Here is an 18,018-nt window from a genome sequence, read left to right as displayed (position 1 = left end):
TTATTCTTAGCCAGATATAATTAGATCAAACCATATGTGATCATAGATGAAAATTGGCCATATCAGAAAATTCTTTTACGGGAAAATCAGCTCTTTGTTGGACTCCTTTGTAAGCCCTTCTAAGTCTGTAAATAATTTGACAGACAGATGCTAACTCGGATTTGTCATCACATCACATCATTTGACTTTGAATATTCATAAATATAACAGACGTACAAAGAAAGGAATTCTTGGGTTTGAATTTGAATCCAAGTCAAACAGATTGATGTAAACAGTTGCCAGTTAACACAATTTAGGTGGTATTCTAAAATCCCACTGGCCAAATATTAAAATATTGAAACATCATCTAGCTTCAGGCCAGGCCAGCCAAATTCTTGACCTTTTTCTGTTTGTGGAACAAACAGAATTGTACGAAGGAATCTTGACAAGATGTAAGAGGACAGAAGTTGATTTTCTCACCTTGGCCTCCACTATACTCAGTCTCAGGTTAATTCGCCACCGCTTACTCATCATAGGACACCAACCACCAACCAGTGGTGTACAAGACATATCTTTATTTAGGGTTGGCAATGTAAATACAAGAGAAAGATAATAATAATAATGATTATAATAAATAAATAAATAAATACTAAATATTCTTCTCTACACTGTATACTTGTCTTCCTCATGCTCACGAGACTAAAGTGAACGACCCGCGAGATTCTTTCTCCGTCAAGGAGCTCCTCTTTCTATTATTCTTCTATTGACCGGAGATCAGAGACCAGAGACATTTGTGGTGTGAATAAATAAATAAATAAAAATAAATACCGATCTATTTTTTTCATGAGTCATGAGTCATCAGTTGTAAGTCTTCAGTCATGGTCAATGCTCGTGAGTATGATCAACACTTTTTATTTAATTATCCAAAGTGTCCTGTCCAGAAGGAGCGTTGCACCAAGATGGGTAGTAAGACTGTACACTGCAGAAGAATAAGAATTATCCTGAGGAACCACAATTGTTATTTTAAGGGCCTTTAAGGATGACAGGTGCGTTGTGGTATTATTGTGATGATGCTGGTAAATGTGTATTCCCTTCTCAACGCTTCTTTACACTAATAATATTCCGATGACGTTTTATAACTCACCTGCAGATGCCAAAATGGTGAGGAAACCAAACGAGACCGATACGCCCTATCGTCACGCATCCACCACGGTATTTTCGAAGGATCTAATTATTTGTATGCTTTCAAGGTTCTGCTTTTGGTGAAATTACTATCATCATATTTTGTTAAGTAATTAAAACCGTGAACGATTCATTTTTTAGATAATGAAAATCTAAATTGAAAATTTTCTAAGAATAGAGAAATTATTTTTAAGTTTAGTTTATGATTTTTGCTACCGTAAAAAATTTTTCTAATGTAAAAGTTATAATAAATTTTAATTTTATGTATTTACTATAAAATTTTGATGTTAATTCTCAAGTTATTTAGGCATATTAAGCCATGAATGTCTTGATACGGCTTTATATGACTTAACATGATCAATTTTTAGATCATAGATGGACGTATTAAATTGTATTAGGCCATATAAAGCTAAATATGGATCTATATTAGGTCAGATAGACACACAAAATTTATTAATATGGCATTCAGGTCACATCACAAAATTTATTACAGAAAATTGTTATTAATTGAAGACACCCACACTAATTGATAGTTTGAATCGATAAAAACTCCAATAATTTATACTCAACTATCATGCATTGAACGTCATAGTCAGCAAAGTTAAATTAATGACACCAGGTACTAGGTGCCTACAATGTGTAGAGTTCCCACAGTAAAGCGACCTGGGAAAAATAATAATGTCGGATCATAAATTCGTTAGCATTCAGCACTCGAATTGGGTCTCTCATCTGGTAAGGTCCCATCTTGGAGCGTATTTCCAGGCGTGTTCGGCTGCTCGTAAATCGGGTTCGCTTGCGATCCATCGGCATGACGAGTCGGGATCCGGATGTCACGGTAATTGGTATTAAATGTTGTAGTTGTTGCTCTTGGGTAATACCAATATAAAATACAAGTTTTACGATCGTCATTACATTACTGTTGGACGGTGTCGTTGTAAAACAGCAATAACCCACCAAAAGATACCGTTCGGCATATGTCGTCGCATCAATTTTTTTTTTCAAAGTATACCAACACTCAGACTATAATAGACTTCCAAAATTCAATTTAAACAAACCATTACTCGCTTATGACTTCACCTGCCCTGATAATTTACTGAGTATGACGTCAGTTTTTTTTTATTCCGGACCAAAAAGTTCTTAATTTTTTACTCAAGATATAAACTAGAGTGATAAAGCGAAAAAAAATTTTTCTCGATTTAATATTAATATCAAAAATTAAAAAAACGCATTTTTTAATTTTTCACAAAAATGATTTAGGAACACTTTTTTTTTTGCTTCTTTTCTGATTGTCATAACAAGCCAACCATTGATCATTCAAAAAATATGTTCAGATATTTGTTATAGGCAATGAAACGATCTACAAAAAAGATCTCTTATGATTTTTCGCTAAGTTAATTAGTTCAAAAGCTATCCAAAATCAAAGTTCAAAAACAAAACTATAAATTTTATTAAAAAAATTTTCTCAATAAAAATAAAAATTTTGTTTCATACTAAAAATTTTTAAAATAAAAATTTCACAATTTTCTTGTTGACACGTGTACAAGATCAGTGAGATATAAACAAATAAATACGTTACACGCTATTGAGTATAAAATAAAATAAAATGAAATAGATAGTAAAAACGAAATAAAATAAAAGGTATATATTAAAATGCTTTCGCTCTCAATCATATAATTACTCATCGACTCACCAAACATGATAGCATTGTTTTCTTGAGCGCGAGCCATTGCCAGCAATCGAGTAAACAATAAATCACAATCCGTTGAGATAGGTATGTGTAATTACGTGAAACAGCTGATCGATCCCACAGACTTTAGATCTCATTCTCATTTTAAATCTTAAAGCTCCTATATAATACATTTAAATATATATTGTAGTAATAGTAGACGTAGTAAACAGTACTACCATCTGTACCAACACACACACATCTGTATATTCATGCATCGTATATACACACTTGATAATACTGTACTGGTAATTCTCAAGGCATCGAACGCCTAACATTGCGTCACACTCACGGCGTTTTGTTACTAAAGGTTAATAGAAGATCGTAGATAAGTAATAGCTCTCCGCAGTTTGATTTCGACGAATCGCACACTTGGCCAACCACTCACTCTTTCAATCGACTAAATTCAATTTACCAAACATAATAAATATATATAATATAAATGCGTTTCAATTTAAACTGTAGACTGATAATTATAATATATATTTTACCGTAAAAAAATTTTCTGATATGGCTATCAATGGCTTGATATTTGAGTGTATCATACATTATTTTTTATATGATCATATATGACAATTTCAAAAAATTTCAATATCAAAAAATTTTTTCACAAGATATATTTACATAATTTTTTTTTTTTTTTTTTTTGACGGAGTAAGTGACTCGTTAATTCTGTGTAATTATACAGAGCTTCGCGGCGAGCAAGTGCAACGCTAATTTATATTCATATTCATATTCATATTTATAGATGTATTTATTTGCGCTTGCAAGCGTCGACAGGTTATTAATTTACGTATGAGTATTCTTATTAATATTTGTGTTCGTGAGTGGAATACGCCGTGTGGTTACTGCTTATGCTTATCTAGTATGAATCATTCCGACTGATCAGGGAGATGAATATAAATTTGTGAAAAATACAGAGTTAATTGTATTGTTTCAAGTACAGACTTTTATCGGCTGTTATTAATAATAATTCGCTGATGGATGGATAGATGAGTAATTATTATTATCCAAGTATATCTTGAAAGTAACTAGAGAGGTTAAATACTCAACCTGCTGACTGTCACGCTCACTTACTCTAAATTTTGTTCAATTATTTTTTTGTGCTTGCAGAGTAGATGGGTTTTTGATATTTTGTATTTAATTTTTGTAAATTGAAAAACGTTTTTTAAAGAATGTTTTTTTTTTTTGTACTTAAAATAAAATTTTGATGGAAGAGCTAAAAATAATATTTTTTACATCAAATTTATTTATTTAAAGATTCAATTTTCAAATTCAAATTTTTAAAAAACTTTAAAATAAAATTGAATAATTAATTTTTAAAAAAATCATTCTTGCAGACTAAAAAAAGTTTCAAGACTGCAGGGTGATGTCAGGTCGCAATCTACGTCCACCCACAGCTGTCTCATCGGTCTTGTCTTATTGGATCTTCGGATAGCCCTTCTAGGGGTTTGCCTACGCGATACATTAAATATAAAACGCACGAACCTTTAATATTATATTATATTATATTGCATTATATTATTCTTGAGAGCTGAGAACTCTGAGCATACATTAATGTATTCCTTCACAATCCTCCGGAGTTTACGCCTCTAGATTGTCAGATTATTTTCTCTCAGTTAATTGAGACATTACTTTACGATGAAGCCAATGTCGACGCTAATTGTTGACTGATCAATCGTGTTTTATACACGGCACTCACCATTCAGTCATTCATATGCGTTCTAAAATTCACAACGGCTCATTAATTTTTATTCTCAAAAGTTGATTATGATAATAATAACAAAAAATATGAAACTTAAATTAATAGTTATTTAAAATTCAAACATTTCTTATTTCATGTGGCATCGCATTGATAAGAGTATGTAGAGTGCATGTGATGATCCATTATTGTACAGGTAATCGTGAATCACAGCTGGTGGATCCCACAGTACATATATTGCCATAACGTGGAGGACACCGGGTTGAAATAAACAAAACTTAACAATACTACGTCGCGTGATCACACATGAGTTATATTAAAACGTTAAAGTTTGATAAATTCAAATATTCACAATCAAATTTTAACTTTTATGAAACTTTTTTTAAAAATTTTACTTGCAATTTAAACTATCGAAAAGTTATAAATTTTATTTTTTTAGAAAATTATAAATATTAATTTTTAAGTAAAAGTTAAAAAAAAAAAAAGTAGTGATTATTTAAAATTTTTTTTCGATAATAAAAGACAAGATCAAAATAAAAAAATGGTTTATTTTTTATTTTTACTGAAAATTTCCGGAAAAATCTAGAGAAAAGACCGAAGCTCAGAGGAGTTGTTTAAATACAGTACCGCCGAGGTGTTAATTGCCGGCGACAAAAAACTCCCTTCCGTTTACTATACAGTGTACCGATTCGGTTTACGATCTAAGTAGTTGAGCAAACACTAAATTACATCCAACAAAATACTGGTAATACAAATAAAAGTACCGGGCAAATAAATTTAAGTCTACGTTCTCTATCCGAGCTATTGAAATTTAAAATTTGAGGAAAAAATTCCCTAAAAATGTGTCGCTAGCGCTATCCACAATAATAATGTACACAATTATATATGCTCGTAAATCTCAGGTCGAAAATGACCCGGACAAAGAAGCGGCTTAGTGAGCTGAGGTGATAAAAAATAAAAAAATAAAGTAAAAGTAACAAACGTTTAGTTTGTAACTTTTGTAAAAAGAAAAGGAGCTAAGTGGACACGCATGCTCGGTAGTCTATCTCTGATGAGCAAAACGTATGACCGATCCCAATGTGGTAATTATCTGCCTCACTGACAAGAGAAGAGAAGAGGGCAGAAAGACGAGTGTGGTGCAAAATATTTTTTATTTACTCGCGAGTTCTCATCTTCAGATAACCCTGATCTGCAGCCCAATTATGAATTGTAGACTGAGACGGCAATTTACGGCTCGAGCTCTCGTTTTGTGGCAATAATTACTGAATTTTTAATTTTTTCGTGCAACAGATTAACTACCAAGAACATTTAGGTTTTCAAAATTTCTTTTTTTGGACTAAAGAGATATTTTTCTCGATTTAAGAATTTTTTTTTAAATTCGCTACTTTCCTTAAAATGTTCTGTAAGCAAGAATATTTGTTAATTTTAAGTCAAGAAATATTTCTTCTGTATGTACATAAATAAACAAATCAATATGCTCAATTAAAATTTCCCTTAACACAAATTGCAAAGGGTATTTTTATCAGTAACATCCATCCGGTACCACACACAAGCAAAAAAATAATTTAAAAGCTAATTTGTACCAAGAACTCGACTAAATTTTATAATTAAACAAAAAAACAAACAAAATGTATTTTAACAGCGAGGTAAACAAAAGTATTTAAAGCTTTTTTCTTTTAACGAAAATGAAATAAACAACGAGCCAGCACCCGGCATATAGTATTTTATCGAACAAACACAGAGGCGTGACACTAGTAACAACTTTTCATGTTAACAATTGAGATAAGCCGTTAGGTAAGAAGCGTGAGCCGTTAATCACCCGGCTAACGACACCGTGCTATTCCTATCCCGGGCATTACAATATAAATTTTTTTATTTTTTAAGTATACGCTTTGTCATCGTCGTACATACAACCCAGCTACCCCTTAACCTGTAAGACCGTACTTTGTACTTCGTACATCGTATATAATTCTGTAGCAAGTACACATGCATTACCTCTCGCCGGGACACACGCGATTTCATGTAAATGCCGTGTAATCGGGGACACGAATCCCAAAGCGATAACTTCATTACTCCCGACTAATTGCGGGTAAATTAGCGCAGTTAATTTTGCTGATATAAAGATTTTATGTTTTAAGATTTTGATAGAATTTTTTACAATTTTATTATTGATTAAAATTATTCGTTTAAAAATAATTTTCTTCCAAGAACTTTTTTGCTCAATTTAAGACAACTAAATTCTACATTGGGATTATAACTATTATCTTCTCTCCGTGCATAATTTCAATTTTCAGCGTAAATAGGAAGCAAGTACTTCCTCATTGGTCATTACCTATTATATATATTATCGAGTATCGAATATAAAATAATAATCCATGCATCAGAGTCTTAAAATTGAAAAAAACCGGAGAATCGAAAGGTAACGAAGCGATTCCCACGCGATCGGTTATCACAAATCGTAAAGATATAATCAGGAACTCTCTGTGTGGTTCGACAATGATGTGGCCGTTGCATAACGTCTAAGGCTCGATGCCAGTATCCAGTAATATAAATAATAACATTATCTATGCCTCTAATTATATTATATATTTCAAAATGAAATGAACGCACATTTGTAACTCTGCGAATATGACAGCGATAAAGTTTATCGTTAGCTTGCCGCGGAAAGTCGCTGTAATAGACAAAAGGTCTCAGTCTGGTTTCACGGTTCGTAGCTGTCCGTTTCTCTACTTTGAGCCACGCCTCCCATCCGCGGTTCGGGGTTTACTTTGTAATATATACTTTGTAATATATATTTATATTTGTATTTGTATTATTTATACACAAGTTCACCTGCTGATGTAAAGCCCCCAGGCTTCGGGGCTGCAACAAACTCCCAGCACGAGCAAATCAACCCAGAATTAAATACAACTAATGTAATGTAGACGATACTGAACTGCGAACCGCGAATACCAAAGATCATGCCTTTTTTTATCTCGTGACGGCTCACGTGGAATCGCGTAGGTTTTAATACCGTTTTAACTTCATATCTAGGGATCCATGCATTAAGATAAATATTTTTTGATCATTTTTTCATTCATTCATTCATTATTATTATTATTTTTTTATCGAGATTTTCTTTTTAAGTTTTTAATAATTTAATCATTTTTTTTTAACAATTATTATTCTAAATTCTGTCTAAATTTTGTCTAAAGAATCGTAGATAAAAAAAAATTAATAAGGTCTTTTTTCATAGAAAATTTAATTTCTTACAAAAATGGTATTTCATTATCTTTTCGTATCTCCAATATTTCGTCCAAAATAAAAATAATAAAACCATTTTAAAAAAAAAATTTTTTCATTTAAATATCATCAAAATTTTTTAAATACTTTAATATTTTATTGTTTTATTATGATTATTATTATTGATTTTTTTTTCAATTTTATTATGATTCTTTGTTCATAGAGGATGGCGATCGCGCGAGAATGATAAATCACATATCGAGCCTTAATATATTGGATGTAATGTTTGTACGTATAAGTATTGTACATATGAAAGATATTTATGCGTGTTTGTGAAGTGTAGAGGGAATGAATGACTCCCGGCCATATATTTTTGTATCGAAGAGTAAGAGAGTTGAGTAGTGTTGTTATATATATATATATATATATATTACGAATATAACAGAGATTTTCAGAGTCGAGTATGGTGTCTTGTACTCGCGAGCAGAGCGTTACATTTCTCCCTGTACCGGGATTGTTATCAAAGGTGCGTCGAGGAGCAAGTCAGCACCACGCCCATGTGGGCGATCACTCGTTAGGATTTTGATTAGAAGTGACCTCAGGCACACACGTTTACTTCACTCGTGTAGGCACTTTCGAGATCTGTGTGCTGTCCAGAGAGAGAGATAGCTGCAGCATTTATTGTGAGTGAAGTCGACAACAATGTGATCGAGTTTTATTAATTATTTTATTCAACTCGTGAAAAATTACTACGTGATTTATTTCCTCGATTGTCTGGGAGATTTACTGAGGCCAATTAAAAGATTTTTATCCAATTTATTTTTTAATTATTTGCTGAAGGTGAAACTCGAGATTTTTTACCGTGAAATTGAGCGTGTTGATTGAACTTTTGTTGAACGTTTGCTAGTAAAGTGAAGTTAAATATTGAGTCATATTACAAAAAAAAACTAGTTTAAGAATTTTCAGTGGTAAAATGATAATGATCATAATTATACCAAGAAAGAAAATATATCTTGGCTCATGATGGAAAAATATTATTACTTACAGAACATTTTAAGGAAAATATTTGTAAAAAAATAATATAGTTTGTAAAAAAATTAATATTCTCAAATATCGGACGTTGATATTATTGAATTAATTATTTAGTTCTTAAGTTTAAAGAATAATTCTTATTCAATTTTTAATTCCTGTACGTTTGAATAAAAATGTCTTTTAGTTGAATTTGAAAATAAATTCTTTTCCAATGCACAAAGTTATTTTCTCAACTTAATTTTTTTTAATACCACTAATTTTAAAAAAAAAATTCTTAAATCGAGAAAAATACCTTTTTAGTCCAATAAAAAATTTTTAAAGATCAAAATTATTCTTGGCTTAAATGAATCTTTTTTTCAGTGTACAAGCAAGTATAATAAGTAGTGATTAAAAATAAAGTTAAAATGGGAAAGACAATGAGACTACTGGAATCATTAAACGTGCGCAAGTTGTGTATAAGAATCACTGTAATTTAATAAATTGCGCTAGCTCCCGGGGCAAATTGTAGCATAATCATTCATTAGTAGGTCGTGACTCGCGTCGAGTACTCAGCGCGATCGTGATGCTTACCGACACATCGATGGCCTGAGTACCCTTACAGGCAATACCAGCTCTTTTCATCATCATCCGATCTCATCACAATCATAATCATAATCATAATGATGATGATCATCATCAGCGAAGTGAGTCCGCAGTAGTTTAGATGTGTCTCATCGCATGCGGATTATTTTTTAATAATTTGAATCGCCATAATAAATAATAGGATCGATCAATGCTCAATCCCATGATCGATTATGGCTCTACTCGCTTCCAGAGAAATCAAAGGGTCAACAATAATTTACCTTTCATTAATCAGTAATTAAAATTGCCAATAAACGATTACATTGATCGAAGTTTATGATAGTTTAACCAATAATTCTAATTCCGATCTCGATGGTTATGAAACCTTTGCTCTCTTCACTCTCAAACTCGACTTCCATCTCATCCACGAGGATAAACTACCACAGGAGAGTTACGATTTACGATTTACTAGTTACCAGTTACGATTATGTCTGTTTTGAAACAAGACCGTCAGAAATATGCAGAGTAGGCTGGATCCGCACCGCGTGGCTAATTATTCCGATTATGACGGCTGTAATGGGCACGTCCATTAAAGAGAGATCGAAAATAAATACATGGATGTATTCATGTGGATTTATTGACTGGAATTATGAAAAACAAAAAAAAATGATAATCTAAATTTGAAGGTGATTATCACAAAAAAAAAAAAATAATTTATTTTTTAATAACACACTTGTGTTTTGAACGGAAAAAAAAATTCTCAGAGTTTAAATAAAAAATTTGAAAAATCGGGTGTAATTTTTCTAATAAATAATAATGATATAGATCGTGAAAGTAATTAAAAAAGTAATACCGTGCATAATATTAAGTAGTGTAGGGTCCGTGAGATAAATAGCGCGGATGTAAGATGAAAAATGAAATCGGGCGTGAAACGAACGAGCAGTCATCGGCTACCTGGGTCGAGAGGGCCCTCGTTATATCGCTTACGGTAGTGAGACGGACTCTTGTCTTCGGTATACAATGTTATATATAGATATATAGTACACTTAATACTTTATTCCAGCATATATAAATACATGGACAAAAAAGAAACAAGCAGAGAAAAGGTGGAACTAATAATCGCGAAGAATCCCGAAGAATACTTACGAATAACGGTCGCGAGACCGCTATAGAATTAATAAATGAACTCAATGAAAGTATTTGATATAAAATTAGGCATATATGATCTGATATGGTGATACATGCGTAAATATAATTTTTTTTAACAAAAGTAGTGTTTGGAAATTCCGATAGGTGGCGCATGATCACTTAATCTTCTCATTAGAGAAGAGTTAAATTTAAAGAGTTAAGTTTTAAAGAAAAAATCATTTTTTTGATTGTCATAAGAAAAAAAAAACTCTGTTAATAGTGGTAAAAAATTTGTTAAATTGAAAGTCTTAGTACTATTGAGGAATGAAAGTAAGAAAATAAATACACCACAAATGAGTAATAAGAAAATGAAAAACAATAATTAGTTGGTACAGCCTCTATTATAAATATATAATAATAAGAAGAATATCGTTGCGTGAAAGTAGATCGATTACATGTACCTGTACCCGTATTATATCGTAGTACGGCGTGAGAATGCAGAGGCAGTGTACAGCTTGGTCGACGAGTGCCGGATGAACCTGGATCTCAAGAGATCACTGACAATTATCGTTAACAATTATCCAGCTATTAATTATAAGCTGATTGACGTCCGTGAGGTGAATTTTATAACCGATCCATAGCATCGCTGTGGATTATCATTTATCACATAGTAGAGAAACCGAGATACGGATACCTGCCAATAAAGTCTTAAATAAAAAGCTGCTGGGAGCAAAACAAAAACAAAAAAAAAAGTAAAAATATAAAAAATATATTTACGAGTCACGCGATGGGAATTGAATCTGTTGCAATCGGTATTTTCCGTATGTCAAAACCCTGGGTTGATGATACTCGTTAACTTTTGTTTTATTTATTACTCTTATTATACAATCCCTTGACACAAAAGAGCCAGAAAAAGTAATGCCACGTATTACCAGTGAGTACCGAGCGAAAACATCTGCGCCCTTAATTATTTTACGGATTTAGTAGATCGTTATGGCTTGTAAAATTACTGGCAATTTCACGCCTCTAAACTTATTTTATCCCCACAGCCTATCGGTTTCCATCGCGCCCGAGCCCAAGCTCTTCCTTTTATTCAACTCTTCTCACCCTTCTTCACCTCTCATTCTTATTCTTCCACTAAAAAGATCGACACTCCATGCCCATATTGGGCTTCGTGCCAAATTAATGGGCACCTCGTTTACGAGCCGATCAGGAAGGATGCTCAAGATCATCCACGGAGTCGCGAGTTTGTTGGATATGAAAAATTTATTAATGAAAGTCTCTAAATATTTTACTTGTATTTTTAGAGGAATTATATCAAACTATCCAATATTTATTATTTATTACAACTTTGGATAAGATTTTTGGCACTTGTGCGTTAGAACACACTCTTTGCTCGTTGCACCAACACATTCGTAGCTGAAGCTTACCGCCACTCAGTTACATAGTTAAATATATTAACGACAGGTGGCGTTACATTTTTTTATAGAAAATTTATTTAACTTAATTTTTTGCATATTTTAAAAATTATGTTTTGTATTATGATTTATAAAATATCAAGTGATTTTTTGGTCAATTAATTAATATAAAAATTATTAAGATTTCAAATTTCAAGTTAAACTCTTCCATGATTATATTAAAATTAGTTAAGCTTTATGATTTTAAAATTAAATAAATTAAATAAACTTTCAGTAAATAAACATTAGAGAATATTTATCCAAGCCCCGTAGAAAGACGGTTTGAATAATCCTCTGTCAGGTCGTCATTATATCACTCCTTGGCAAAGGTAAAGGTAAAAAGCATATACTTAATATCTATAATAACCCCATCAAGTTGACGAAGATTTGACCACTCAATTGTCCCGAGCCAACAGCCATCAGCCGACAGCTGGTAACCGGTGCCTTGGACTCAGCTCTGGTACATTATTTTCTGGGTGTAATGACGACGCGTAGTAATCGTACTGAGGAAAAGGAAGCGTCTCGCAGACATCTACGCCCCTTGTCCTCACATACGGAGCAATAAGGAACATTTTTATTAGTATTTGTCTTAGACCGGTGAAATACCCCTCGAATTATCAAAATTACCAATTGGTTGTTTAGTGGCTAAGAATTCTCGATTATTTTCTTCTTGGTCAAACACAGTAATTCCTTAATATAATATAACACAGCACAATCTTGCGAGGGATATAGGCACGTGGCATTATTAACTTGGCTTAATAATATAATAACGGAGAGAAAGCAAAGAGCATAAACAAATGCTGGTGAGTTGTTAATTCATAAAGATTGTCTCTACCCGCGTTTGTATTTTGTCAGACTAGTGTACCATCTGGTAGCCGAGAAGTTAATAGCTCTGTCTCTCTTTCTTATCCGCGACGTTGGCGGTCCAAGTAATACGCTACATACTCGACAACGTACAACAAAAAGTAACATAAATAAAAATAAAAAAATCCATCTAGACGTTGGTACATCGTATCAACTTGGCCAGAGATTGTAGATTGAGAATTGAGGATTGCTGATGGCTATTGGGCAAGGCACGGCTCACTACAGTTCTATATACTATCAAATAGAAAGCACATGTGTGAATGTTTAATGTGAATGTAGAGTGTATAATACACTGAGCCAGGCTAGTGACAATTTGATAGATCGTCCTTTTTGTCCAGCAGAACGGTATGAGCAATCGTTAACGCTCGCCCCGATGAATGTCTTACATTTTTTATCAGCTTGCCAGCCTACTCAGCATCAACACAGCTTCAACTGGATGGCTAATAACGAGCTTGCTTGTCTTACTCGACAACCATTCACGTTGAAAAACATTCATCTATATAGATCGGGATGGAAAGAAAGAAGAAAGAGATGTATACAAATAAACAAGGTAATACATAATATAATATATAATTCATAATAACGCCAAGTACGTACAAATTCTCCGGGGACTAAATGGGAGATTTGATCAATGAGAGCGCATGATGATGATTATGATGATGGCGTTGCTTAAGCCTGGCTGGCATTTAGCTTTACTTTGACTCGAATACGTCTCGCTGAATAGCCGGATTATTAATTCGATCGGCGAATAAAAAATATCATTTCATCGCCGACATACAGTGGGTGATTCTTTGACGCTGTGATGGGCGATGGCTAAAGGTTTCAATGTGCTCAGAGTTGTAAGAGTTATTTGGCGAGTTGAAGGAAATTTTGCAGAGAAAATCAAATTAATTTTAAGACTTTAAGTTCAGAAAAAAAAATTTTCTCCTTAAGAAATTAAAATATTGCTTAAATTAAATTTATTGCAATAAATTTTTTAGTATTTCTTGGCCTTTTTCTTGTCTCGAATAAGTATCGAATAAGAGGTATAGGTACGAAGAGAGGAATATTAAGAGACCGTTATATGTGCTGAAGAGTTTACTCTGGTACTTTGCTGGAGATTCGTCTCGTGAATACCGCGTTCATCATCATTAGCCGTTGATCACTCGCGATCCTGGCAGTCACGGGTCTTTATCCATCCACCGCGAGATTTACGTGTGGATGTGGATGGCGAGAGCGACTCTGTAGTGCCCGAAGAAAATACTGGATAGTAGTAAAGTCCGGGGTTCTCGAACAAAGTTATTAACCTACTACAGCCACGTGGGTTAATTCATTTATGAACAGAATGAATAAGAGTCGAGTTTTATTTGCAGTGGAGCAGCCTTGGCATTGTACTGAATACTGGCTGCTGAATTGAGGGTATAAGTATAAGTATGAGGAAGAGAAAATAAAGAATCCGTGAAATCAGCACCGAGACGGTCAATTCCTACTGTCCGATTCTAGTCTTTAGCTCCATGCTCAATTAAATCATGAGTTTTTTTACCGGAGGTTAATGTACTTTTAATTAAATTGTTTTGTTAAATATACAGAATAATAATAATATTAATGTTCAATTTTTTAATTTTAAATTCTTTTTTTTTTTTTTATTTGCATTGATTTTTAAAATAATTTTTTTACCCCAAAAAAAATATCTCGAACTAAAAATCAAAATTTGAACAAAATATTTTCCTTGACTTAAAAAGTTTTTTTTTTTTTTTGAATGTTTAAATAATTTTCAAAGTAGAATAGAAACAAATTAAAATAACAGAAACCTTGAAAGCAATATGTCTATTTTATTCCTAACGTAAGTTTCTAAATAAAAGGAACAAACGTCATTGCGACGAGTTGTAAATTGAATATCGACCGCATACACTATATACATGTATATAAATATAAAGTATGAAGTATATCGTGTCAACAGTTAGACCGAACTTTCACGCCTCGAATTTCCTCCATACGAATGCACAATAAAACTTTCTCAATAGCTCATATCACCGACACAAAGCTCGAAATTATTATCATTATAGCCCTCTTCTCTCTCCGATAAAGGTACAGTTCACTCGTCCTTTTTCTTTATTTAATACCTTGGGTTCAGTTGTCCAGCGACGTTTTAACATCGAATGGCAATGCCAATGGCGTGACTCTTGAATTCAAAGGTAGTAAAGTGTGAAGCCCCGACCACGTCCCCTCGATAAAGAAATAAAATTACAGGCCCGCGGCATGTTCACGATTCTCACTCGGGTCTTGTACGTACTTCGTACTCCTTTTTTTATTTTTTTGACTCGATACATACATACATATATCTACTTTATGTGTGCCGGCAGTTCGAGGGGTTTTCGTGACACAAATTTACGGTGTCACCTGAAGACTACACGGCATCGTCATCCTCGTGAAATAAAACACTCATTATTTAATTTAAAGGCGAACTTGTCTGTTATTCAGATTTAAATATAATAATACGGTGTCGATATTACTTTCAGATAATTATTTATATATGCGTAATTTAATTTTTTAGATTTAAACGTTTGGAATCACAGAACTTACACTTGACCTTACATTCATTATTTTTATTTTTAGTTTAAAATTCATACTTGAAATAAAAACAAAAAATTTTTTTCAGTAAAATTCACTTTTTATGAAAAAAATTTTGGGTCAATTTTTATTTTAAGTAAAAATATTTTTAATTCAAGAAAAAGTTTTCTTAAAAAAATAAAACTTTCGCTTCTTAAATATTTTTTTGAGTCCAAAAAATTAGTCATAATTTTTTTATTTGTGCAAAATTTCAAACTTTGCTAAATTAAAATTTTTTTTCATAAGAATTTAATAAAAAAAAAAACTTACCGTACAAATAGTCGGTATCTGGCCATGAATACTTAATCCATTAATCGGCGGCTCGGCGGCTCTCGTTAGATCGAGGTGATTTCTAGTTGAGGACGGAGGATGACTCGAGGATGAGTTTATTGGAGTTTCTGGTCTCGCAAACCACGAAGGCAGCTGAAAAAATAAAAACCAAAAATAAAAGTTGATAAAAAAATCAATTACAAGATCGCTTAGATATCCGAGTTGTGTACAAGGATAATAATGTTGATCGTGAGGATAAGGAAATAATAATGTATACAACTGGTGAGAGATGGAATGGAGGAGATAATAAATTAGTTGATGAGAAAATAGTCGGCATGTCAACAGGCCACTTGCCAGGGCTTATAAGAAGTAAAGGGACATTTAAAGGACTCGGCAACTCACCGATCTTCGAAGCATAAAAATAAGAATGTGAATGTGATGCAGATCCGAATGTTACTTATGATTATGCTTATGCTTATTTTGCAGTATACAGAAGAGCATTAGTGTCACTCTGTGAATATGAGACTCCTCAAGATGGATGGTTCGCTCGAGGCGTGTGGTCTCCCGGATAGGAGCCCTTACACGTTAACGTGCTGCATATATATAACAGATCCATCCACATCACATGTGATGTCATGTTGTTATGTTATATGTTAAATGTGACTGTGACTCTTTATCTTGAGGAGCTGGGCACCGGACGAGTCAAGTGAAAAAGAATAGATTCCCTCATAAAAGACCTTTTGATTGGCTATCATGTTTTATGTATTTTTCATTTTTTAATCACTGGTGACACTGCATCTATTGTATTTCTCGCTCTTGTTCATGAGAAAAAATTTCGGAATGAAACTTGTTATGTTAAAAAAAAAAAAAAAAATATAGTGTTATGAATCGGGTCATTGTTTTTCTTTGAGATTTTCAGAGGTCACCCTTCAGTTCTTTTAAAGCAAACAAGCCGCTGGGCTTTGGGTTTCAATTTAAATTAAAATTGGGAAAGAAAATTTAAACTTCTTAAAATTTCAAAGGCGATAATTTTTTTTTTATTTTGTAAAGAGAACTAGAGTTAGGCTTAACTTAAAAGCAAATTTAAAAAATTTTTTTTTCCACTGCATAGAAATTTCCAACAACATATTTAAAAAAAGTCTATTTAAATATTTTTACTCTTATTCTCTTCAGTTGGTTAATTGTCAAGGTGATAAGTCTGGTAATTAATTAAAATGAATAACTCAGAGGCGGATTGCGTCAGAGGTTATTGCATGGTTCGTAAATTATAAGGTCTTTTGTCGAATGACACTGGTGTCTTATTTGTTATTGTTACTGTTGATCATTGAAAGGAATAATTAAGAGTGACGTCACGTCAGAAGAAGTTACAATCAAAGTAGCTGGAAGGATCAAAGGTCGATTACTTTCTATGTGAAGATTGGGTTAAAGGCTGTCCTAATCACGACCAATAATTCCGAATATTTAGATCGAAGAAAAAAATTTTTAAATTCATAAAAAAAATTTTTTTTTAATGAAATAATTAATCGCGTATTATTATAGTAAAAGTATTTAAATAAACGATTGCTAAGCGAGCAAATTAAAAATAATAATACGGTATAAAAATGTCATGCCTGGAGATAAAAATAAAAAATGAAGCAAAGCATGACATCTAAACATAACGTGTAATGTCTCTTTATTAACGTATTACATATTATATAGTGAATATATATGCTGTTATATACATATAGAGGAAAGTTTGACGCGTGCGACACGCCATCGTGTGTCTAGCAGCGTTCTCCATGTTGTTCCACTGTCGTCCGGGTAATTACATGCGACAGCGATCATGTCTTGTGTACAATATAATATAATAGCAAATGGAGACAAAGTGCCGTGACAAAAATCCCCTCACCTACCGCACACTAGTCATTTATTTAACGGCGAATAAACAGCTCACTCTTTACATTCATGCCCAACAACGTCTACGACAATTCAGGCTGCTTACACGCATTAGCTTCGCCACTATACACGATACATTACTATATACTTATTCACCGGTTTTCTTTTGCGACGTCACCTCTTTATTTTTAACAAGCTTCATATCTACCTATGTATGTATAAAAGAATCTTTAAACTCGATTTTTGGGAACTTCAGAACGTCGGATTAAAATCACAATAAAGTTTTTATTAAAAAAAATTATTTTCTACTTTTTAGTTTAATTTTTTTTATTAAAATGTGGTTTTGGTTTACAAAAATATTATTTATTTTGTAAATGTAAGAACATAGTGGTTGAAAATATAAGTACTGTCAAATGTATTGTACTTAAGTC

The 18,018-nt window shown here is 32.6% G+C and overlaps 1 protein-coding gene across 1 annotated transcript in view; it reads right to left on the bottom strand.

The window, feature by feature from the left end:
* LOC141533987 (uncharacterized) overlaps positions 1-18,018 on the bottom strand; it is a 137,716-nt gene that overhangs the window by 110,106 nt on the left and 9,592 nt on the right. The window contains exon 2 of the mRNA XM_074253111.1: positions 15,713-15,865. Coding sequence (XP_074109212.1) covers positions 15,713-15,865 — 153 coding nt within the window. The remainder of the gene's footprint in view (positions 1-15,712; positions 15,866-18,018) is intronic.

This window comes from Cotesia typhae, unplaced genomic scaffold (genome assembly GCF_013202065.1).
Source record: "Cotesia typhae breed Kobodo isofemale line unplaced genomic scaffold, CoteBio_Ctyphae contig_123, whole genome shotgun sequence".
In the NCBI taxonomy this organism is placed as follows: Eukaryota; Metazoa; Arthropoda; class Insecta; order Hymenoptera; family Braconidae; genus Cotesia; species Cotesia typhae.
Note: the sequence above shows the minus strand (reverse complement) of the source record. Positions and strands in the feature narration are given on the sequence as shown.